The sequence below is a fragment of the Moschus berezovskii genome, chromosome 17, assembly GCF_049115385.1.
Source record: "Moschus berezovskii isolate FMDL1 chromosome 17, NW_MosBer_1.0, whole genome shotgun sequence".
In the NCBI taxonomy this organism is placed as follows: domain Eukaryota; kingdom Metazoa; phylum Chordata; class Mammalia; order Artiodactyla; family Moschidae; genus Moschus; species Moschus berezovskii.
In genome coordinates, this window is record NC_142476.1 from 31,746,647 (window position 1) to 31,772,208 (window position 25,562).

General features: G+C 46.9%; 1 protein-coding gene across 1 annotated transcript; it reads right to left on the reverse strand.

Annotated features, from left to right (window-relative positions):
* Positions 1-929: 929 nt before the first annotated feature.
* TOR3A (torsin family 3 member A) lies at positions 930-25,193 on the reverse strand. Its single transcript, XM_055419184.2, has 6 exons — positions 24,756-25,193; positions 23,242-23,355; positions 22,400-22,665; positions 20,616-20,794; positions 2,299-2,423; positions 930-1,762 (listed from the first exon to the last, which is right to left on the reverse strand). The coding sequence occupies exons 1-6, from the start codon at positions 25,021-25,023 to the stop codon at positions 1,506-1,508; spliced, it is 1,209 nt and encodes a 402-aa protein (XP_055275159.1). The 5' UTR covers positions 25,024-25,193; the 3' UTR covers positions 930-1,505.
* Positions 25,194-25,562: the final 369 nt, after the last annotated feature.

Sequence of the window (25,562 nt, forward strand, 5' to 3'; positions counted from 1 at the left end):
GGCTCCAGAGAAGTGTGTGGAATTACTGTAGTCTGCTGCTCATTCTGGTCTTGAGGTATGAGGTTCAGACCCAGTATTTATGACATCAGATATGACTGACCTGTGCTGAAAGCAGGTCAGCTGTTCGGTGGCTCTGAGACCTAAAGCTGTACAACGTGCCTTTTAAAATGTGTCTCTACCGAGTTTAGATGCAGGTATGTTACAGGATTGGAGGGCTGCAGACTGTTCCCGAGGTGCTCTAGACTGAGGCAGGCAGCTAAGATTGACCCCCATCTCACTGTGCAGTTAGGCCAGGTTTACTTCCGTCCCATGGGTGGTGAGAAACCAAGCTCCTTTTGTTTGTTTGCGTATTGGTTGGGTGTCTAATGTGGCTCGGGCTAGCTGCTCTTAACCTCGGGGCAGCTGTGGAGTAAATGAATGTGATTGTTAAAGGGAGAGACGCAGGAGCGCTTTCCTTTCACTGGCTCTACGGGGGAGGGGCGGGGGGACTGTAAATAAAAGGGCCACCCGAGGTGGTGACAGAAAGCAGAGCCATGTGTGATTCCAGGATTGAGGCAGAAGGGGAGAACCATGGGAAGGGGCAAAACGGTGAGCACCCCCTGTGTATCTACAGGCACAATGCCCACATCTACACGTGGCCATTCAGTCCTCAAGGACAACTAAAGCTGGGAGCACAGGAGTGCTATTTTCATATATAAGGGCAAGATGCTGTGACGGCCTCTTCATTAAGAGGCGGAGATAGCCCGGCTCAGTTGATGTGGTCCCGAAGCAAACGGAGGTAAGTTGGCAGAGCAGGTGACCCCTTGTCAGCTCTGGGTGCCAGCACACACCCCATCTCCACCAGTCCCCATCCATACCACCTGGTGCGTGCAATTTTGCTGTGGGAGCATGATTACTAGGGCTCAGTAAGAAGGTAAGTAAGCCGAGGGTTTTAGAAAAAAATACAAAATTTTAATCTTTACATATGTTAAGGTCACTAATTTAAATTTTAAAAATCTGCGGAGCAGAAGAAGTCTTCATCTATACTGATTAAAAACTAACATCCTCTGTGCCCTTTAGCCTGAAGCTCTTGCCTGAGCTCACAGAAGCTGCTCAGCCTCCCTCTGGGAATAACTTGAAAGCTTACCCACCCAGCCTACAAATGTGGGGTCAGTCCATGCCACTGGTAAGCAGAAGTTCGTCTTTCCCTTCTCTGTCACCGAGCGTACTGCAGCCTCAGGCCCAACACCAAGGCCAGGCATCTGCGGGCAGATGCTAATAACTCCTTGGGATGTCTCTCCCGCTTGACCCCCGCAACCAGCTGGCTCACATTCGGGAATGTGGCTCCTTAAGGTACCAGTGGTTTTGCGCATTGGCTCTGTCTCTGATCTAAGGCCTCCCCTCCACACAGCGCCTGCGTGCTCGTGACTGCTGGTTGCTAGCCTGCCCTTACGTCCTGGACACTATGCTGCCACGACAGCCCAGGGTCCACTAGTGGGAGGAAGGCAGCTTCGGGAAGTTTTCATCTAGCCCTCAGGCAGGACATAGCTAATTCTCTGGGAAATAGATTTGCATCCCTGAGATGAGAAGAGCTGTTCCTCCTTGGGGACGTACACCATCATCCTAGCAATTTCGTTGAGGGCCTCTTCTGTATACAGGAGGTCCTGGCTCAGGAAAGCGTCGCGTGCGCACAGCCTCACGTGACAGAACTCCAGTGGCAGGAAGGGGATGAAGAGGTCGATCAGGTTTTCCTTCACAAGACGGCTGTGCCCAAAGCCACTGTCTGAAATCAAGAGCAGGGTTACATGGGGTCTGACCTGGGGCTGAGCCCAGCTGGAGTCGAGGTGTTCCCCCCACCCTAAGGCCTGGGTGAGTTTTGATCTCATGCCGACTCCGGGAAGGCTGTCTTAAGTTTGTGTTAAGAACTATGCACCTGTGTCTGCCTTTAGGGAAAGAGGGCTGAGAGGAACCAGACGTGTGAGGGAGGGACAGTGCACATGCCTGCAGGTTATGGTTTCATTTGATGGCAGAAGGCAGAGGTGCAGCGACCCTACCTACGACTGGAGGCTGAGCCACTGAGATTCACATAGTGAGGGTCTGTATGGCCAAGGCCAACTATTCCCTTTTTAAGGAACAGTTTTCAGAAAAGGGCTTTTCTCATGCCTACCTCAAGCTGACCACAAGAGTATGATATGGCGCCTCCTCTGTGGTCCTGAGTCCCCTGTCTTATCTCATGAGCACAACTTGCAGCACATCCACGTTTTTCCTACCTCCCCTGTCACCAGAGGCTTATGTTCTGCAAGGCTGGGAATCACTTACCTGTGGATGCCACAATCTCAGCTTGGAGGCGGGACTCCAAGTGTTCCATCCTGATTTCTTCCCGGGACTGCCCAGCCTTAAGCAGGTTCAGGACCACCTCGTTGATGATATTGCCCCCAAGGTTACTGAAAGAGACAGGTCCTATTAATAGATGGTGTTGGTTCTTTTAAAATTGGAGTTGATAAATAATGTTGGGTTAGTTTCAGGAGAAACTAAGTGATTCAAACTAATCACTTTGAATGACAAAGTGATTCAGTTATATATATATATTTTTTCAGATTACTGTATATTCTGGTTATTAAAAGATATTGAATGACCCTTGTGTTATACAGTAAATCCTTGTTGCTTAACTATTTTATATATACTAGTGTGTATCTGTGAATCCTATACTCCTAATTTTTTCCCTACCTCCCGTTTCCCCTTTGGTAGCCACGTCTTTGTTTTCTGCATCTAGGATCTATTTGTTTTGTATATAGAATAATTTGAATAATTCTTTTAGATTCCACATATATGTGATATAATATTTGTTTTTCTCTGACTGACTTCACTTAGTGTGATATTCTCTAGGTCTATCCAGCAAATGGCAATATTTCTTCATTTTGGGTGAGTAATGTTCCATTGTGTGTGTGTGTTTCTCACATCTTCTTAAAACAGTCATCTGTTGATGGGCATTTGGGTTGTTTCCCTATCTTGGCTTTTGCAAAGACTGCTGCTATGAGCACTGGGGTGCATGTGTCTTTTTGAATTAGAATTTTCATCATTTCTGGATATGTGCCTAGGAGTGGGACTGCTGGATCAGATGGTAGCTCTATTTTTAATTTTATAAGGAACCTCCAGACTTTTCCATAGTGACTGCACCAATTTACATTCCTACCAACAGTGTAGGAAGTTTCGTTTTTTTCCATACCCTCTCCTGCATTTGTTTGTAGACTTTTTAATGCTAGCCATTCTGGCTGGTATGAGGTGATATCTCATTGTGGTTTTGATTTGCATTTCTCATGTATGGATGTGAGAGTTGGACTGTGAAGAAAGCTGATGGCCGAAGAATTGATGCTTTTGAACTGTGGTGCTGGAGAAGACTCTTGAGAGTCCCTTGGACTGCAAGGAGATCCAACCAGTCCATTCTAAAGGAGATCAATCCTGGGTGTTCATTGGAAGGACTGATGCTAAAGCTGAAACTGCAAGACTTTGGCCACCTCATGTGACGAGTTGACCCACTGGAAAAGACTCTGATGCTGGGAAGGATTGGGGGCCGGAGGAGAAGGGGACGACAGAGAATGAGATGGCTGGATGGCATCACCGACTCGATGGACATGAGTTTGAGTCAACTCCGGGAGTTGGTGATGGACAGGGAGGCCTGGCGTGCTGTGATTCATGGGGTCTCAAAGAGTCGGACACGACTGAGCGACTGAACTGAACTGAATAATTAGTGATGTTGAGCATCTTTTCATGTGTTTGTTGGCCATCTGTATGTCTTTGGAGAAAGGTCAGTTTAGGTATTCTGCCCATTTTGGGGGGCTTCCCAGAAGGCTCAGTGACAAAGAACTCCCCTGGAATGCAGGAGATGCAGATTTGATCCCTAGGTCGGGAAGATCCCCTGGAGGAGGACTTGACAACCCACTCCAGTATTCTTGCCTGGGAAATCCCATGGACAGAGGAGCCTGGCGGACTATAGTCCATGGGGTTGCAAAGAATTGGACACAACTAAGCATGCACACATGCCAGTTTTTTGGGGAAAGTTATTGAGTTGTATGAACTGTTCATATATTTTGGAAATTAATCCCTTGTTACATTGTTTACAAATTATTTTCTTCTTTTCTATAGCAGGTTGTCTTTTCATTTTGTTGATGGGTTCCTTTGCTGTGCAAAAGCTTTTAACTTTGATTAGGTCCCATTTGTTTACTTTTGCTTTTAGTTCTTTTGCTTTGGGAGACTAATCCAAGAATATATTGCCACAATTTATGTTAGAAAATGTTTTGCCTATGTTCTCCTCAAGGAGTTTCAATAGTCTCATGTCTTAGATTTCATTATATTTGGCTTCCAAATGCACAGTCTGACCACTGGAGCCATTGGTGACTGGAAGAAAGGAGGTTGAGGGGCCTGGGCCTCCTGTCCTCCAGGAAATCTCGTCACAACACAAGTGTGTACAGAAAAGGCACTGTCCTGCTTTGTCATCCATTCTCCCTGCCTTGCTCTCTTTTGACCAGCACTGAGACTGTACTATATGCAGAGTGCACAAAGATGGTAGGCTGTCGGTCTTTGCCTTGACTTCTGTATGGAAGGAATTCAGTTCAGTTGCTCAGTTGTGTCTGACTCTTTACGACCCCATGAATCACAGCACGCCAGGCCTCCCTGTCCATCACCAACTCCTGGAGTTCACTCAAACTCATGTCCATCGAGTCGGTGATGCCATCCAGCCATCTCATTCTCTGTTGTCCTCTTCTCCTGCTGCCCCCAATCCCTCCCAGCATCAGAGTTTTTTCCAATGAGTCAACTCTTCGCATGAGGTGGCCAAAGTCTTGCAGTTTCAGCTTTAGCATCAGTCCTTCCAATGAATACCCAGGATTGATCTCCTTTAGAATGGACTGGTTGGATCTCCTTGCAGTCCAAGGGACTCTCAAGAGTCTTCTCCAACACCACAGTTCAAAAGCATCAATTCTTCGGCCATCAGCTTTCTTCACAGTCCAACTCTCACATCCATACATGACCATTGGAAAAACCATAGCCTTGCCTAGACGGACCTTTGTTGGCAAAGTAATGTCTCTGCTTTTTAATATGCTATCTAGGTTGGTCTTAACTTTCCTTCCAGGCAGTAAGTGTCTTTTAATTTCATGGCTGCAATCAGCATCTGCAGTGATTTTGGAGCCCCCCAAAATAAAGTCAGCCACTATTTCCCCATCTATTTGCCATGAAAGTGATGGAACCAGATGCCATGATCTTAGTTTTCTGAATGTTGAGCTTTAAGCCAACTTTTTCCTCTCCTCTTTCATTTTCATCAAGAGGCTTTTTAGTTCCTCTTCACTTTCTGCCATAAGGGTGGTGTCATCTGCATATCTGAGGTTATTGATATTTCTCCTGGCAGTCTTGATTCCAGCTTGTGCTTCTTCCAGCCCAGCGTTCCTCATGATGTACTCTGCATATAAGTTAAATAAGCAGGGTGACAGTATTCAACCTTGACGTACTCCTTTTCCTATTTGGAACCAGTCTGTTGTTCCATGTCCAGTTCTAACTGTTGCTTCCTGACCTGCATATGGGTTTCTCAAGAGGCAGGTCAGGTGGTCTGGTATTCCCATCTCTTTCAGAATTTTCCACAGTTTTTTGTGATCCACATAGTCAAAGGCTTTGGCATAGTCAATGAAGCAGAAATAGATGTTTTTCTGGAACTCTCTTGCTCTCTCCATGATCCAGCGGATGTTGGCAATTTGATCTCTGGTTCCTCTACCTTTTCTAAAACCAGCTTGAACATCTGGAAGTTCACGGTTCACATATTGCTGAAGCCTGGCTTGGAGAATTTTGAGCATGACTTTACTAGCGTGTGAGATGAGTGCAATTGTCCGGTAGTTTATGTGTATGATTCCAGGGCAGCTGGGGCCTGGCGATAAGACTTCAGAGGGAAGAGGAGGATTCTGGGCACATGCAGATCCCATAGTGCTCATCAGACATGAGGCAGGGAGGGCACATGTCCAGGCATGGATAGTCACAGGGCTTGTGGGGGTCAGGAGCTGCAAGCTGCTTGGAGAGGCTTGTGGAGCAGAGGCATGGAAGGCAGGCTGAGGCTGGCACGAGGCCTTTGTCAGCCATTCACGTGGATTTTAGCTTACAGGCCACAGAGACCGGTTGAAGGGTTGTGAATTTGGGAGTACAGGGAAGTAAGGCGGTCTGATCGGCTTTACTTTCTAATAAGATTGTTCTTGGGCCACAGTGGTTGGATTGAAGAGAAACCTAGTCAGGGAGCTTTGTGCCACAGTGCATGTTTAGAGATGATAAAGGCAATGGAGAAGGGTTTAAAGTTAGTGTAGGAGGCACAACTGAGAGGACCCTGTAACTGATGGACGTGAGAAGTAAGACCAAGGAGGTCACCAGAGAGAAACAAGTGTCTGCCTGGAGTGGCCCGCAGCCCGCTCAGCGGAAGTGTGGTTTCAGAGAAGGGTGGAGACGCCAGCTTGGATTTGCACACGGTTGAATGTTGTGCCCTTGCCTGTGACCTCACCAGGGGTTGTAATTTCACTGGAATTGTGGGTCTAAAACACAGGAAAGAGGACTGAGTTAGAGTGATGAGGGGGGAAGCTGGGAAGGAGGAAGTGGAGCCAGGAGCTGGCGGCAGGTCATGCTCCCCGCTCCTGGCGTCCTCCTGTCTGCCTCACAGTACTCACGTCCCCTTCCAGGCCTTCTGCTAGCTCCTTAAACAAACCGAGCTCTGCCCTGTTTTTTCCCCCAGCCCAGTACAGTGAGGGAGTATGAGTGACGGAAGCAGAAGGCAAGGGAAGGAGCAAAGAGCCAATATTTCCATTCTGTCCTCATCAAGCTCTGAGTGGCTGACACTCAGGTACGTTAGCTCATCTGTCTGCTCATTCAGTGTTTGAGTGTGTCCTGGGGGCTGGGTTTGGGACACAGAGGAGGAGCTGGGTGGTTCTCTGCCTGCCTGCCTCCACGGATAGACAAGGAGGACACCTTCTGGGGCAGGCATCCTTTCCTGCCAAGGGATGCAGTCTTCCTTCCTGCAGGGGCCAGTGTGCCCCTCACAGCTCTATTTCACTCCCGAGGCCATGAGCCCCCAGCTGCAGGGCCTGGCATGGATGAGGGGAGTCCCCACCCCTTGTCCCCTGCTCAGCCAGACTTCCTCTGATCTCTGCAGGTGGGAAAGCTGCTTACATCAACTCTCTTCTACTTCCTGAAGCTGTGGTCCTCCTCTTCCTGTAGGAAGGCCTACTGGGCAGGTCATCTGTGTACACGCCAGACCACAACTGCGTCAGCTGAGGCGAGACCTGCCCATCCTGCATAACTCACGGGAGGTAAAGGCAGGTTTGCACATGCGCAGGCTGCAGGGCAGGCATCCAGGGTGAAGGGGAGAGGACCAAGATTCACTCACTCAGTGCCAGGGGCACAGACTCCAGTGCCGTCCCCATTTGTACCCAGAAGGCCACCTGACGTGACGTCTGAGATCTCCACCTCCCTTCTGACTTTTCTCCTCTAGTCCCCAGCCAAGGGTCTCTCTTCTTCCTTCATGTTTCAGGCTTTATCTCACCCACCAGTACATAACCAGGGCCCTTTTTCTATTCCAATCCAACCCCAACATTATACTTTTTAACAGAGCTTGCCCTTGCAGAGTGCTTCAGTTCCCTTGCACATCCTCCCAGATCACCTGCAGACTGGGCGGTCTGAAGGGACGAGGGACGGAAGGCCCCCCTAGTGATGCGCCCTCTGTCCTGGCTCTGGGAGGGGACAGCATGTGGTCTTACCAGTCCTAAGACCACAGAGGACTGGGACTCATAGGATTCTCCAGAACTGTGCTCGCCAACCCCAGCCTGGACCACTAAGTCTTCCCCAAAGTGCAGCCATAAACTCGACTCTAGCGTCATCTCCCTGAGCCTTCGTTTCCTAATTTGTAAAATGACAGACCTGAAGCAGACGATTTAAGAAGCCCTCCTTAGGTCACCTTAGGTTCGATAGTCAGTCAACAAATAGACATTTCCACAAGTACTTCTGTGTGCTGGGGTACAAGGCCTTTGATCCCATGAACAATTTACACTTGTATAGTTCTTTTAATTTTTAAAGCCCTTTCTATCCATTCTTGTCCTGACAACAGCCCAGAGAGAACAGGTATTAATTCTCTCTTCACTTTACAGGTTCAATGGGAGGACCGTGGCTCTGATCTCCAGAGTTCCGTGTGCCCATCCAGCCCTGTGACACCATTCCCAGAGCTTCTATACTTGGTAGAAATGGGCAAAAGTAGTCAATGTTAGTTTTCTGGTATCCAGCCAAGGGCCCTGATTTCCTCAGGCCCAGAGGCAGGACTGGTTCTGAGGGTTGGGGTGACTCTAGCTGCACCCCCAACTCCACTCCCTGGTTCAACTGCCACCCCCTTTCTACCACGCTGCAGAGGGGCCAACAAAGCCACTAGCACTTTACTTCAAACGGCACGTTCAGGATTTGTTTCAGGGTTAAACTGCCGGCCTTACACCAGTGATTTGTTTACACCATCAGTGCTTTCCTTTCAAACGTAAGAGTCCTCACCACATAGGTAAGGTCACTGTAGAAATCAAGTCCAGAGACCCCGTCTTCCCCCGCCCATCACTAGAACACCCGATGGGGTCTAGAGGTGCTGCTTTGAGGCCACCTGGGGCAGCGAGGTGCTGAGCCCCACAGGGTCAGTCTGGCTGGTCCTCAGGGTCCTGATGGTCCACCCAGGCCTGTTGGGCACCACTGGCTCTCATAGGCTGGGCCCACATCAGAGTCAATGGAACTGGAGGCCGTGTCCTCACCTCCTGTCACCAGTGTGCATTCTCCTACTCAAGGGACTCAGAGGCTCCTTCAGGGCCAGCAGGGTTTCTGCATCCCCTGCCAGAGTAGGCTCAGTGGGGGGCAGCTTCTCCCCAGACCCTGCCCACACACTGCCATCTGTCCGCTCATTGGGACCCTCTGGCCTTGGACAGGGCACAGAGGCCGTGGTAATGGGGGGAAGGGCAGGTGGTGGGTTAGATGAGGGCAGTGCTGGCAGGTCAATGACTAAAATACTACAACGTCTGCCTAGAGATAGCAGGGTCACCTGGGCCACATTAGGAAATCCTGCCACCAGTGAGGGTGAGGATTTCTATGCCGAGAACTGGTGGGAAAGTCAGTGTCTGGGCACCTTGGGCCAAGTTGGGGAAAGGTTGGCCACAGCCATTGCCAGGAGGCAGGAGTGGGCTTGGCCAAGGAGGAGGAAGGAACCAGGCAGCAGAAAGGGAAGAAGCCATGCACAGAGGCAAAGGATCCCTGCAATAGGAAAGGGCACCCAAGGTGGCCGGGCTCCAGGCTTCCTTCCGTTCTTAAGGAAGGACTTCAACAGTGGTTCTGGGTCCCCACCCCTGTCAGGGCTTTGGGGGAGAAGCCGTGGGGAACCAAGATGACTCCTTACCTGACCCTGCATTTTGGAGCCCCCACCTAATTCACCACAACAGGAAGAGATCCATACTTCCGGGCTGCCTCAAAAGCGGGTGAGTAATACACAACTGAGGAGGAGAGCTAATTCAAAGAATTTACTGTCCTTGCCTCCTAATTCTGAACCACTCAAATCAGCAGAAAATCTTTCCCTGCTTTCCTCGTAAAATAACCTTGGAGGCTCCTCCGCCCTCCTTCACAATGCACTGCAGTGTCTGTCAGCCTTACTTACAGACCAAAATCCCAGCTTACTCCTTCACATTTGCCAAGCCTCGAGGGAAAACCAGGCCCCTTAATTCTCTTCACAGTGAAAGTCACTCAGTTGTGTCTGACTCTTTGTGACCCCATGGACTGTACAGTCCATGGAATTCTCCAGGCCAGAATACTGGAGTGGGTACCTGGTCCTTTCTGCAGGGGATCTTCCCAACCCAGATATCAAACACAGGTCTCCAACATTGCAGGCAGATTCTTTACCAGCTGAGTCACCAGACTGGTACTCTAAAGCTGGGGGAAATCCCCAAGTGAGCATGTACTGGCCTGCGGGGGGAGGGTGATGGCAGGGAGGAGTGGTTTGGCTTCCAGTGAATGCAAGACGCTGCTTGTGGCACTGAAACCAACACTGTGATCAAAATTTTCCCCCAAAACAAAAGCCCAGGGCCAGATAGCTTCACAGGTGAATATTTAGACAAGAGCTAATGCCTATCCTTCTAAAACTCTTCCAAAAAATTGCACAGGAAGGAACACTTTCAGACTCATTCTATGGGGCCACCGTCACCCGGACACCAAAACCAGACAAAGACAACACAAAAAAGGAAAATAAAACTGATCACTGATAACGTATGCAAAAATCCCCAACAAAATTCTAGCAAACACAATTCAACACATTAAAAAATCAAAAACCATGATCAAGTCAAGTGTATCCCAGGGATGCAAGGGTTCTTCAATATATACAAATCAGTGTGATATACCATACTAACATTGAAAGATAAAAACCATATGATCATCTCAATAGATGCAGAAAAAGCTTTTGAAAAAATTAAACACTTGTTTATGATAAAAAATTTTAAAAATGGGCATAGAAAGAACCTACCTCAACTTAATAAAGGCCATGTATGATAAACCCAGAGCAAACATTATTCTCAATGGTGAAAAACTGAAAGCATTCCCTATGAGATCAGGGACAAGGGTGCCTACTCTCACCGCTGTTATTCAACATAGTTTTGGAAGTTCCTAGCTGTGGCAATCAGAGAAGAAAAACGGAATCCAGATTGGAAAAGAAGTAAAACTCTCACTGTTTGCAGACGACATGATACTGTACATAGAAAACCCTAAAGATACCATCAGAAAATTACTAGAGCTAATCAGTGATACAAAATCAATACACAGAAATCACTTGCATTCCTATATGAAAAATCAGAAAGGGAAACTAAAGAATCAATCCCTTTTACCATTGCAACAAAAAGAATAAAATACCTAGGAATAAACCTACCTAAGGAGACAAAACTATAAGCCACTGCTGAAAGAAAGAAAATATGACGTAAACAGATGGAGAGAGATTCCATGTTCCTGGGTTGGAAGAATCGATACTGTGAAAATGACTATACTACCAAATGTAATCTACAGATTAAATGCAATCCCTATCAAATTACCAATGGCTTTTTTTTTTTTTATAGAACTAGAACAAAAAAATCTCACAATTCATATGTTCCACTAGACCAATGAAACAAGATAGAAAGCCCAAACCCATGCACCTATGAATACCTTTTTTTGACAAAGGAGGCAAGAATATACAATGGGGCAAAGAAAGTGTCTTCAATAAGTGTTTCTGGGAAAACTGGACAGCTATGCATAAAAGAAATTAGAACATTGCCTAACACCATACTCAAAGATAAAGTGGATTAAAGATCTAAATGTAAGACCAGAAACACACTATGACATAAATCACAGCAAGATCCTCTATGACCTACCTTCTAGAGTAACGGAAATAAAAATAAGTGGGATTGAATTAAACTTAAAAGCTTTTGTGCAGCAAAGGAAACTTTAAACAAGGTGAAAAGACAACCCTCAGAATGGGAGAAAATAATAGCAAATGAAACAACTGACAAAGGATTGATTTCCAAAATATACAAGCAGTTCATACAACTCAATACCAGAAAAACAAAAACCAAAAAGTTGGCAAAAGACCTAAACAGACATTTCTCCAAAGAAGATATACAGATGGCTAACAAACACATGAAAAGATGCTCAACATCACTCATTATCAGAGAGATGCAAATCAAAACAACAATGAGGTACCATCTCACGCCTGTCAGAATGGCTGCTATCCAAAAGTCTACATGCAATAAATGCTGGAGAGGGTGTGGAGAAAATGGAACCAACCCTCCTACACTGTTGCTGGGAATGCAAACTAGTACATCCACTATGGAGAACAGTGTGGAGATTCCTTAAAGAACTAGAATTAAAACCATCATATAACCCAGCAATCCCACTACTAGGCTTACACCCTGAGGAAACCAAAATTGAAAAAGACACATGTACCCCAATGTTCACTGCAGCTCTATTTACAATAGCTAGGACATGGAAGCACCTTAGATGTCCATTGACAGATAAATGGATAAAGAAATGTGGCACATACATACAATGGAATATAAGCCATAAAAAGGAACACATTTGAGTCAGTCCTAATGAGGTGGGTGAACATAAAGCCTATTATACAGAGTGGAGTAAGTCAGAAAAACAAATATATACTAATGCATATATACAGAATCTAGAAAGATGGTGCTGATGAACCTATCAGAGGAGCAGCAATGGAGACAGAACAGACTTATGGACACGGCTGGCAGGGGAGGAAGGAGAGGGTAGGATGTATGGAGCGGGTAATATGGAAACATACATTCAGTTCAGTTCAGTCGCTCAGTCGTGTCTGACTCTTTGCGACCCCATGAACCACAGCACGCCAGGCCTCCCTGTCCATCACCAACTCCTGGAGTTCACTCAAACTCATATCCATCGAGTTGGTGATGCCATCCAGCCATCTCATTCTCTGTCATCCCCTTCTCCTCCTGCCCCCAATCCCTCCTAGCATCAGAGTCTTCCAGTGAGTCAACGCGTCTCATGAGGTGGCCAAAGTATTGGAGTTTCAGCTTTAGCGTCAGTCCTTCCAATGAACACCCAGGATTGATCTCCTTCAGAATGGACTGGTTGGATCTCCTTGCAGTCCAAGGGACTCTCAAGAGTCTTCTCCAGCACCACAGTTCAAAAGCATCAATTCTTTGGCGATCAGCTTTCTTCACAGTCCAACTCTCACATCTATACATGACCACTGGAAAAACCATAGCCTTGACTAGATGGACCTTTGTTGGCAAAGTAATGTCTCTGCTTTTTAATATACTATCTAGGTTGGTCATAACTTTCCTTCTAAGGAGTAAGTGTCTTTTAATTTCATGGCTGCAATCAGCATCTGCAGTGATTTTGGAGCCCAAAAAAATAAAGTCTGACACTGTTTCCCCATCTATTTCCCATGAAGTAATGGGACCAAATGCCATGATCTTTGTCTTCTGAATGTTGAGCTTCAACCCAACCTTTTCACTCTCCTCTTTCACTTTCCTCAAGAGACTTTTGAGTTCCTCTTCACTTTCTGCCATAAGAGTGGTGTCATCTGCATATCTGAGATTATTGATATTTCTCCCAGCAATCTTGATTCCAGCTTGTGCTTCTTCCAGCCCAGCGTTCCTCATGATGTACTCTGCATATAAGCTAAATAAGCAGGGTGACAATATATAACCTTGACGTACTCCTTTTCCTATTTGGAACCAGTCTGTTGTTCCATGTCCAGTTCTAACTGTTGCTTCCTGACCTGCATACAGGTTTCTCAAGAGGCAGGTCAGGTGGTCTGGTATTCCCATTCCTTTCAGAATTTTCCACAGTTTATTGTGATTCACACAGTCAAAGGCTTTGCATAGTCAATGAAGCAGAAACAGATGCCGCGACGCAGGCGCGAGAGATGCCGCCCTGGCGGCACAGACGCGAGAGACGCCGGCTCCAGTGGCTGGCGCAACCGAACACGCACTGAAGCGTGGCCGAGAGGGGCTACCCCACGTCCCAGATAAGGTACAGCGGCTGCGCTTTTCTGGAGCAGCTGTGAAGAGATATTCCACGACCAAGGTAAGAAAAACCCAAATAAGATGGTAGGTATTGCGACGGGGCATCAGAGCGCAGACACACTGAAATCATAATCACAGAAAACTAGTTGATCTGATCACGTGGACCACAGCCCTGTCTACCTCAGTGAAACTAAGCCATGCCATGTGGGGCCACCCAAGACGGACGGGTCATGGTGGAGAGGTCTGACAGCATGTGGTCCACTGGAGAAGGAATGGCAAACCACTTCAGTATACTTGCCTTGAGAACCCCATGAACAGTATCAAAAGGCAAAATGATAGGATACTGAATGAGGAATTCCCCAGGTGGGTGGGTGCCCAGTATGCTACTGGAGATCAGTGGGGAAATAACTCCAGAAAGAATGAAGGGATGGAACCAAAGCAAAACAAATACCCAGTTGTGGATGTGACTGGTGATAGAAGCAAGGTCCGATGCTGTGAAGAGCATTATTGCATAGGAACCTGGAATGTTAGGCCCATGAATCAAGGCAAATTGGAAGTGGTCAAACAGGAGATGACAAGAGTGAACGTAGACATTCTAGGAATCACTGAACTAAAATGCACTGGAATGGGTGAATTTAACTCAGATGACCATTGTATCTATTACTGTGGGCAGGAATCCCTTAGAAGAAATGGAATAGCCATCATGGTCAACAAAAGAGTACTAAATGCAGTACTTGGATGCAATCTTAAAAACGACAGAATGATTTCTGTTCATTTCCAAGGCAAACCATTCAATATTACAGTAATCCGAGTCTATGCCCCAACCAGTAATGCTGAAGAAGCCGAAGTTGAACAGCTCTATGAAGACCTACAAGACCTTTTAGAACTAACACCCAAAAAAGATGTCCTTTTCATTATAGGGGACTGGAATGCAAAAGTAGGAAGTCGCGAAACACCTGGAGTAACAGGCAAATTTGGCCTTGGAGCACGAAATGAAGCAGGGCAAAGGCTAATAGAGTTTTGCCAAGAGAACGCACTGGTCATAGCAAACACCCTCTTCCAACAACACAAGAGAAGACTCTACACATGGACATCACCAGATGGTCAACACTGAAATCAGACTGATTATATTCTTTGCAGCCAAAGATGGAGAAGCTCTATACAGTTAGCAAAAACAAGACCAGGAGCTGACTGTGGCTCAGATCATGAACTCCTCATTACCAAATTCAGACTTAAATTGAAGAAAGTAGGGAAAACTACTAGACCATTCAGATAAGACCTAAATCAAATCCCTTATGATTATACAGTGGAAGTGAGAAATAGATTTAAAGGACTCGATCTGATACATAGAGTGCCTGATGAACTCTGGACGGAGGTTCGTGACATTGTACAGGAGACAGGGACCAAGACCATCCCCATGGAAAAGAAATGCAAAAAAGCAAAATGGCTGTCTGAGGAGGCCTTACAAATATCTGTGAAAAGACGAGAAGCGAAAAGCAAAGGAGAAAAGGAAAGATATAAGCATCTGAATGCAGAGTTCCAAAGAATAGCAAGGAGAGATAAGAAAGCCTTCCTCAGCGATCAATGCAAAGAAATAGAGGAAAACAATAGAATAGGAAAAACGAGATCTCTTCAAGAAAATTAGAGATATCAAGGGAACATTTCATGCAAAGATGGGCTCGATAAAGGACAGAAATGGTATGGACCTGACAGAAGAAGAAGATACATTGGGCCAGTTGGATTTAATTGATATTCATCGAGCATTCCATATAAAAGCAGCATTCTTCTCAAGTGCAGATAGAACATTCTCTAGAACTGATCACATGCTGGGCTACAAAGTGACCCCCAGTAAATTTAAAAAAACTGAAACCATATGAAGCCTCTTTTCTAAACAATGCTATGAGATTAGAAATCAACTATAAGAAAAAAACCTGTTAAAAAAAAAAACCCCACAAACACCTGGAGGCTAAACAATATATGCTACTAAAGAACCAATGAATCACTGAAGAAATCAAAGAGGAAATGAAAAAATACCTAGACAGAAATGAAAATGAAAGCACTATAATCCAAAACCTAGAGGATGTAGCAAAAGCAGCAAAAAAAAAAAAAAAGTTTATAGCAATACAATCTTACCTCAGGAAATAAGAAAAATCATAAACAACCTAACCTTACACCTAAAGCTAGAGAAAGAAGAACAAAATCCAAAGTTAGTAGAAGGAAATAAATCATAAAGATCAGAGCAGAAATAAAATAAGAGATTACTACAAATAACTATATGCTAAAAAAATGGACAACCTAGAAGAAATGGAGAAATTCTTAGAAAGGTACAATCTCCCAAGACTGACTCAGGAAGAAACAGAAAATAGGAACCAATCACAAGTACTGAAATTGAAACTGTGATTGAAAACTCCCAAGAAACCAAAGTCCAGGATCAGATGGTGCACAGGCAAATTCTATCAAACATTTAGAAAATAGTTTCTAAAATTATTCCAAATCGCAGAGAAAAGAACACTCCCAAACTCATTATGAAGCTCCATCATTATGAAGCTCATCAGACAAAGATACCACAAAAAAAGAATTAGAGGTCAATATCACTGATGAACACAGTCACAAAAATCCTCAACAAAACACTAGCAAATGAAAGCCAACAGTACGTGAATATGATGAAGGGGTATTTATCCCAGCGATGCAAGGATTTTTTAATATCTGCAAATCAGTGTGATATACCACATGAACAAACTGAAGAATAAAAACCATATGATCATCTTAATAGTTGCAGAAAATGTTTCTGACAAAATTCAACACTCATTTATGATAAAAACTCTCCAGAAAGTAGGCAAAGAGGGAACATACCTCAACATAATAATAAGGCCATATATGACAAAGTTACAGGTAATATACTCGATGATGAAAAGCTGAAAGCATTTCCTGTGAGATGAGGAGCAAGACTAGGATGTCCTCTCTTGCCACTTTTATTCAACATAATTTTGGAAGTCCTACCCATGGTAATCAGAGAAGAAAAAGATAGAAAAAGAAATAAAAGGAATTAAAATTGGAAAAGAAGTAAAACTGTCACTGTGTGCAGATGACATACTATACATACATACCTAAAGATCCTACCGGAAAATGACTAGAGTTCATTAATGAATTCAGTAAAGTAGCAGGATACAAAATTAACACACAGAAATCTGTTGCATTTCTATATACTAACAAAGATCAGAAAGGGAAATTAAACAACGCCATTTAACATTAGAAATAATAAAATACCTAGGAATAAACCTATCTAAGTTGTATATTGTCACCCTGCTTATTTAACTAATATGCAGAGTACATCATGAGGAACGCTGGGCTGGAAGAAGCACAAGCTGGAATCAAGATTGCAGGAGAAATATCAATAACCTCAGATATGCAGATGACACCACCCTTATGGCAGAAAGTGAAGAGGAACTCAAAAGCCTCTTGATGAAAGTGAAAGAGGAGAGTGAAAAGGTTGGCTTGAAGCTCAACATTCAGAAAACGAAGATCATGGCATCTGGTCCCATCGCTTCATGGGAAATAGATGGGGAAACAGTGTCAGACTTTATTTTTTTGAGCTCCAAAATCACTGTGGATGCTGATTACAGCCATGAAATTAAAAGACGCTTACTCCTTGGAAGGAAAGTTATGACCAACCTAGATAGCATATTAAAAAGCAGAGACATTACTTTGCCAACCAAGGTCCGTCTTGTCAAGGCTATGGTTTTTCCTGTGGTCATATATGGATGTGAGAGTTGGACTGTGAAGAAAGCTGATGGCCGAAGAATTGATGCTTTTGAACTGTGGTGCTGGAGAAGACTCTTGAGAGTCCCTTGGACTGCAAGGAGATCCAACCAGTCCATTCTGAAGGAGATCAATCCTGGGTTTTCATTGGAAGGACTGATGCTGAAGCTGAAACTTCAATACTTTGGCCACCTCATTCGAAGAGTTGACTCACTGGAAAAGGCTCTGATGCTGGGAGGGATTGGGGGCAGGAGGAGAAGGGGACGACAGAGAATGAGATGGCTGGATGGCATCACCGACTCTGTGGACATGAGTTTGAGTGAACTCAGGGAGTTGGTGATGGACAGGGAGGCCTGGCATGCTGTGATTCATGGGGTTGCAAAGAGTCGGACACGACTGAGCGACTGAACTGAACTGAAGGAGGTAAAAGACCTGTACTCCAAAAATTATAAGACACTGATGAAAGAAAGTAAAGATGACACAGATGGGAGATATATCATGTTTTTATATTGGAAGAATCAATACTGTCAAAATAACTGTACTACTCAAGGCAAGCTACAGATTCAATGCAATCCATATCAATTACCAATGATATTTTTCACAAAAATAGAACTAAAATTTTAAAAATTTGTATGGAGACACAACAAAAGACTCCAGATAGCCAAAACAATCTTGAAAAAGAAAAACAGCTGGAGGAATTAGGCTCTCTGCCTTCAGACTATACTACAAAGCTACAGTAATCAAGACAGTATGGTACTGGCACAAAAACAGAAATATAGATCAATGAAAGAGGATTGATACCCCAGAAATAAATCCATGCATGTAAATGTCCATTGACAGAAGAATGGATAAAGAAGACTGATACATATATACAATGGAATATTACTCATCCATTACATAATGAAATAATGCCATTTGCAGCAACTTGGATGGATCCAGAGATTAGTCAGATGAAGACAAATATCATATGATATTGCTTATATGTGGAATTAAAAAATGATACAAATGAATTTATTACAAAACAGAAACAGACTCACGGACTTAGAAAACAAACTTAAGGTTACTATGGGGAAACGTGGTTGGGGGGCTGAATAAATTAGAAGTTTGAGATATATACGTACACACTGCTGCTGCTGCTGCTAAGTCGCTTCAGCTGTGTCCAACCCTGTGCGACCCCATAGACAGCAGCCCACCAGGCTCCCCCGTCCCTGGGATTCTCCAGGCAAGAGCATTGGAGTGGGTTGCCATTTCCTTCTCCAATGCATGAAAGTGAAAAGTGAAAGTGAAGTTGCTCAGTCCTGTCGAACTCTTAGCAACTCCATGGACTGCAGCCTACCAGGCTCCTCCGTCCATGGGATTTTCCAGGCAGGAGTACTGGAGTGGGGTGCCATCGCCTTCTCTGACATGTACACACTACTATATTTAAAATAGATAACCAACAAGGACTTATTGTTGGTACTATGCTCAATACTCTGATAGCCTAAATGGGAAAAGAATTTGAAAAAGGATACATGTATAACTGAATTACTTTGCTGAACACCTGAAACTAACACATTGTTAATCAATTATACTCCAATATAAAATAAAATGAAGAAAAAAAATGGATTAAAGACTTGAACTTAAAACCTGAAACCATAAAACTCCTAGAAGAAAGCACAAGTGGTAATTTCCTTGACAGTGATCTTGGCAATTATTTTTTGGATTTCACACTAAAAGCAAAAGGCGACAAAAGCAAAAATATAAACAACTGGACTACATCAAACCAAAAGCTTTTGCATAGCAAAGGAAACCATCAACAAAACAAAAAGGAAACCTACCAAATGGGAGAAAATACTTGCAAATCATATACCTGATAACAGGTTAGTATTCAAAATCTATAAAGACTTCATATGACTCAACAGCAAAAAAATAATTTAATGAAAAAATGAACAAAGCTCTGAATAGACATCTTCCCAAAGAAGACATATAAGTGGTCAACAGAGACATGAAAAGGTACTCAACATCAGTAATCACGAGGGAAATGCAAATCAAAAACTACAATGAGATACCACCTCATACCTGTTAGAAGGCCTATCATCAAAGAGATCAGAAATAACCAGTGTTGGTAAGGCTGTGGAGAAAAGGGACCCTCTGTGCATCACTGGTGGGAATGTAAACGGGTGCAACCACTATGGAAAACAGTATGGAAGTTCCTCAAGAAATTAAAAACAGGACTACCACATGATCCAGCAATTCTACTTCTAGATATTTACCTGAAGAGAATGAAAATACTCAAGGAGATATCTGCACCCCCATGTTCACTGTAGCATTATTTACGATGGCCAAGAAATGACATGTGTCCATCAACAGATGAATGGATGCTGCTGCTGCTAAGTCACTTCAGTTGTGTCCGACTCTGTGACCCCAGAGACAGCAGCCCATCAGGCTCTCCCGTCCCTGGGGTTCTGATGAATGGATAAAGGAAAAAAATGCATATATAATAGATTATTATTCAGCCATTAAAAAGAAGGAAATCTTGCTATTTGCAACAACATGGGTGGACCCATGTTGGGAAGGTATTATGCTGAGTGAAATAGGTCAGAAAGAGAAAAAAAAATAAGATGAATACTGTACAAACTTCAAGTAGTAACTCATGGGGATGTAATGTACAGCATGGTGGCTTTAGTAAATAATACTGCATTGCATATTTGGAAGTTGCTGGGAAGAGTACACCTTGAAAGTTCTCATCACAGGAACAAAAAGGTTTTATAACTATGTATGGTGCAGATGTTAACTAAACTTATTGTGCTCAGCTCACAGTATAAACAAATAGCAAATTAATTATACACCTGAAACTAATATGTCAATTATACTTCAATTTAAAAAAACCACTTAATGTCCATCTAAGAGGGGACTCCCAGTATCCCTCCCTCAAGAGGCCATGTACTAACTGGGGAGTCTGAGGGAGCTTCCCCATCCTGAAAAACAGGGAGGAGGCCAGATAAGGGACGGCTGGGTCTTCCCCAGGCTGGTCCCGGTAGTTAGTTGGCCTGTGCTGGTGGTGGGGGTGGGGTCAGAATCCTTCAGAAGTGTTTGGTAGAATCAAGGCAGGAGACCTAAGGCTCCCCACCCTTGCTGCCACCCAAGCAGCTGGGCTTGTTTTCTCTCCTGGAGTTTGTGTTGGTTTCCCTTGCGGAAAAGGGTAGGCAGCCTAGGAGAGCATGGAAACACCCCTACCCCCACCCCCGCAGCTCCCAAGCTTGGCACACACACTGCCCGGACAGGGTTCTTCCTCCCCTCACTCAATCCTTCTGACTTTTGTTTCTCAGGCCTCACCTGAGAAAAAGAAAGATGGTTCTCTTGGACTCGGCTCTGTGGTTGCTGGGGGCCCGGCGTTCCAGGTGTGGCCTGAGGGCCTCCAGCAGTCCTGGGTGCAGCTTCTCAGCCTCGTCTAAAATGAACAGGGTCTGGCGACAGTGCTCCTGCGTCTTCCTGATCTGGTCCGTCAGCTCCTCCTGCACAGAACACGGGGAGCTGCTGGGGAGCAGTGGGAGGCACCTCCCGGCCCTGAGGGCCCTAGTGAGGCGCTGGTTTCCCCAGGGCGTCTACAATGGATCACCTGAAGCTGGTTTCCACCACAGAACCACCAATCTAAACCTCTGGGGATGGAGCTAGGGCATCCTCTAACAAGCCTCCCAGGTGATTCTCCTGCACCCTGGGATTTAAAAGCCAACTAGTGGAGCCAGCCTGGGGAAAGGACCTTGGGAAATGGCTCCAGCCCTGCTTCTTCCCCTCCAGGATGAGGTTCCATCCCAGAACTAACTGCTAACTCACCCTCCCCAGGGGTAGCAGTCAGGCTGTCACACAGGGATGACAGGTAGAGACAGGCTCGGGTGCCCAGAGGCAGCCCTGTCTTGAACTCCCAGGAGCAGAGCACCCACCAGCTTCTTCCCTGAGATCTCAGTCTAGCCTGGTGCCCGAGGGACCCAACTCAAAACTGGGATTCCCCACCGCAGGCAGGATAGTAAGCCCTGGACTGAAAAGATGCTGCTCTGCAGGGTTCCCCAGGAGAACAGGGCCAGCTCCTGCCCCAGGGAGAGGTGTTTATTTTTAATTAATTTTTAATTGAAGGATAATTGATTTAGAGTATTGTGTTGGTTTCTACCAAACATGAATTAGCCATAGGTTTACCCGCGTCCTCTCTTGAACATCCCTCCCACTTCCCTCCCCAAGGGAGAGGTGTTTGAGGAGAGCCCACAGTCTCCATGTACCAGCCCCATCTCCCCAGTGTGTGGGTGTGAGAGTATGAACGTGTCGATTTCCACAGTGGGGAAGCTGAGAGTCACAGGTGTTTTACTGCAAAACCAGCTAGCTCTTTCTTGGGAGGCCTGACCAGCAGCCTGCCCTGCCAGGCCACACTGAAACTGCTAGTTGACTTGGGCAATCTGTCCTCAAAGTTACATAATCTTCCCAGGTTAACACACTCCAAATACTGAAACTAAAAGCCAAAGATAGACACAGTCACCTCTGTCAGGCTGCAGAGGGGTTTGGTCATTGCATGGCTAACATGTCTGAATGAACAAAACCCAAAATAGCAGAGCAGCAGAAACTTTTTGTATGTGATGAGTCCACCTTTTGGCACGAAATGAATACTTTTGGGAAGCTGTGGAAAAACCACTTTTGAGAAGCCTCTTTAAAAAAAATTGTGGAACATGCAACTTTCTGTCCAATATAAGTTATAAAGACATTAAAGAGCAGAGGGGAACAGCTTCAAGGAAGTACACCAAAATGCTAACTGGTTGTGTCCGTGTGGGGAGATTACAATAAAGCTCTTGCTTGCTATTTCACACTTCCTCAGGCACTTCCACTACTTCTGTTGACAAATTAAACACATGGATTCTCCGGTTAAGCTCAGTGCCCTCCTGGGCCTCACCTGTTGAGTAGCTGTCTCTGTGGGTAACAGGTTTCACTGCATCGTCCCCCCCACCCCGCTGTCCTCCAACCCCCACACCGAGGGCTGGCTTCAGCCTCCCTCCCAGCACACAGGCCTGTGTCTCAGCTGCCCAGGCCTCTGCTGGGCCCAAGCCCTCACCCTAGCTCCTCAGCACGGCCGGCCTCACCTCGTACAGGTCCACATTCTTGGGGTGAGGGAAGTGCAACGTGGAGATGAACACCTTGACACAGTCGCTTGTCAGCCCATCCTGGTACAGGTTTTCTGCCAGCATCCGCGCCACGAAGTTCTTGCCTGTGCCAGACCAGCCATGGAATGAGAGAGCCAGGGCCTTGTCTGGCTGGGGCATCTCTAAGTAGCCCCTCACCGCTGTCAGGACCAGCTCCTGGGCCAGGTGCTGGCCGTGCAGGCGCACGCGCAGGTCCGCCTCGAGGCCTAGGGATGGGAAAGAGGCCACGCTGAGCAGGGGCACAAAGGTACATCCCCCCAGACTTGGTGATGGCTGAGAGACTGAGCACCACTGAGCATCTCTGAGGTAGGAGCCATCCTGTCTGCGGACCTCATGACCACTGGGCAGACCTTGCAGTGGAAGAGATTCAGTGCTATTTTCTGAAGAGTTTGAGAAATCCACATTGATTTCACCATTTCTGAAGGTTCTGAAGACACCCCCTAGCAGGGTTGGCAGAGTCCTGTCTGGAGGAGGAACCCAGCCCCCCACTACCATGAAGTTGCTCCTGCATGGAAGCTTCAGGGCCCCCTAAATATGGGGACCCCTTGTTTTATTCATTTCAATTCAATTCAGCCAACACCTACTGAAACAGCTAATGTGGGCAAAGCCCTCTGCCAAGGCCTGCCTTCCTTTCAGCCATGAGGGTGCAGGGTATGGGAGGCATGGTGGAGACAGGGAGGGTCTCCACCACGCTGCCAGCTATGGGCAGGCTGAGATTGCCTCCCCGCCTGCCCCTCCTCCCCCAACAGATTCCTGGCCCTGAGTGACACAGGAGGTCTAACCTGTGAAGTTGTTGATGATCCTGCAGTCCCCTCTGTCGCAGCAGTCCCAGAAGCTGCAGGACCACGTGCTCAAGATATCCAGGTACTGCTGGCCCAGCAGGGCAAGGTTCCAGCCTGGAAAAGGAGGAGCTGTGAGACAGGAATGGAGCCCAGGGCCCAGGGTGGGCTCACCACTGTCTCCCTTCAAACCACCAGAGCTGTTCTTCCGTCCTCTCTCCAGAACCACTCCGCACCGCTCTGCCCTGGGCCTTCCTCTCACTGCACCTGGGAATGGGCTCAGGTGGGCATCTCCAGTATGAGGAAGTAGATGGCCTTGCTATAGATGCAGCTCTAGTTGCAGCAAAAGCTCAATTTACTCAACAATAAATCTTATTTTGTGCCAAAGTGTAAGTTACCCAGGCCCTGACTGCAAGGAGTTTGCGGTCTCCGAGGGAGACAAACAGTAACTGGTGATTGTCATGCTGGATTACAGATGATTACAGAATCATCTGATCACGGCCAACCCCAAGTGTCTCAATTCTTTTGCTGCTGTTCAGTCGCTAAGTTGTGACCCCATGGACAGTAGCCAGCTAGGCTCCATTCTTCTATCAGATGTCAATTTGAATATACTGAGCATTGGCAAAAATGAAACAAAAACCATTCACTGGAATTTAGAACTTTTGATTTAGGGACTTCCCTGGTAGTGCAGTGGTTAAGAATCTGTACGTCCAATGCAGGGAGCATAGGTTGGATCCCTGGTTGGGGAACTAAGATCCCTCATGTCTGGAGGCCCTGCTCCCCTCCCCACCCCCCCAAAAAAGAACTTTTATTTTAATTTTAATGAAAGATGTTTCTAGCACAACTGCAGGATTACCATTACAGAACCTAGAGTTAACGACATCCACTGCAAGGAGTCTCAGAGACCACCAGGGCCAGGACATTGATGTGACAACCCTGCCTCACAGTTTATCAGTGACAAGAGAATAAATCAGAACTCAGGTCTGGGTGACTCGTAGCCCAGCTTCGGCTTCAGAACTCTGGTCTGGGGGACTCGTAGCCCAGCTTCGGCTTCTGCAAGCAGCAGAGGAGGAGGACAAGGTACTTGAGGGGAGTGCCCAACTGGGGATTTTCCTTAAAGTCATCAAGAATGTGGACAAGAGCAGCTCCTTGGAATAATGGCAGGGCAGGTTCGAAGACAGCAGGGAAGTGTAAGCCGTGTCTGGAAGAGCCAGGAACGGGCGGGGAGTGCAGCCAGGATCCCCTGGCTCGTCTGCATAAGGACGCAGGGCCAGAGCTGGGGGCAGCGGCGGCGGCAGTGATGAGGGTTCCTGGTTCCGCAGAGGCTGCCCTGCTCTTAGCCCGGCCTAAAGGCTGGGCGGAACAGCAGAGCTGGCGGCTAAGGCTCTCGTCTGGTGACCCCGATCGCGACGGCCCAGGACAGGCGCGAGGCTCTGAACGCCGCGGCCGGATCCCAGCGGGCCTCGCGCATCCCGCCCGCCCGCCCGCTCCCGCCCTCCTGAGCCCGAGGGCCTTACCCGGGGGCCGCGCAGACGCCTCCTCATCCTCCCCACAGCCCTCAGGCCACACGCGGCAGCTGAAGAGAGCCCAGTAGCGTCTGGAGAGCGCGCCGGCAGCCCTCAGTCGCTCCCGCAGGCCCTGGAAGGCCAGAAAATCCCCGGCCGAGCCCGCCTCCTCGGTCCCCTCCCTCGGCCTCGCCTGGCCGCCGTGTCCCCACGCATTCGGGGGCGGCAGCAGCAGCGACAGAAGCAGGAGCCAGAGCACACGCTCTGTACCCCCAAGCATGACCAGGCCGGCAGCAGGTCCCTCCACCGCTGGGCCTTCCCGGCCCTTTCAGGGTCCCGGCCTGAGGGCGGGCCCCCGTACTTCCGAGGCCCGGATTGGCCGGGGATTGGCGTTGCCATGGGAACTGCAGGCGGGCCGAGCTCGTCTCCCAGGTGACCCAGGGCGAGACCGTTCCTGCCGGAACCGAAACCGAGTGGTTCTTGAGACTGCAACCCGAGGCCACTTGCAGGCGACGCCCAATCGACTGGGGCCTCGCTGCCAGGCACCAGTCTATTCTGGGTGATCATGGCTGCAAAGAAGTTGAAGTCAGGCCTTGAAATGGTCACTGTCAATCACCCAGTTACTTTCGTTCGGCTCCGGTGGCCCATCTGAGGACTACGAAATACGGGCGCCCACTGGTGCCCTGTCCCGTGTCTGCAGATCAACTTCCTGCCAACCTGTTAGATGAAACCAGGCAACCGTCTCACGGGGAGCCGGGAGCTACAGAGGGAAATGAAACAGAGCAGCAAGCAATCAGCAGGTTTCCCCAGCTGGGGAAG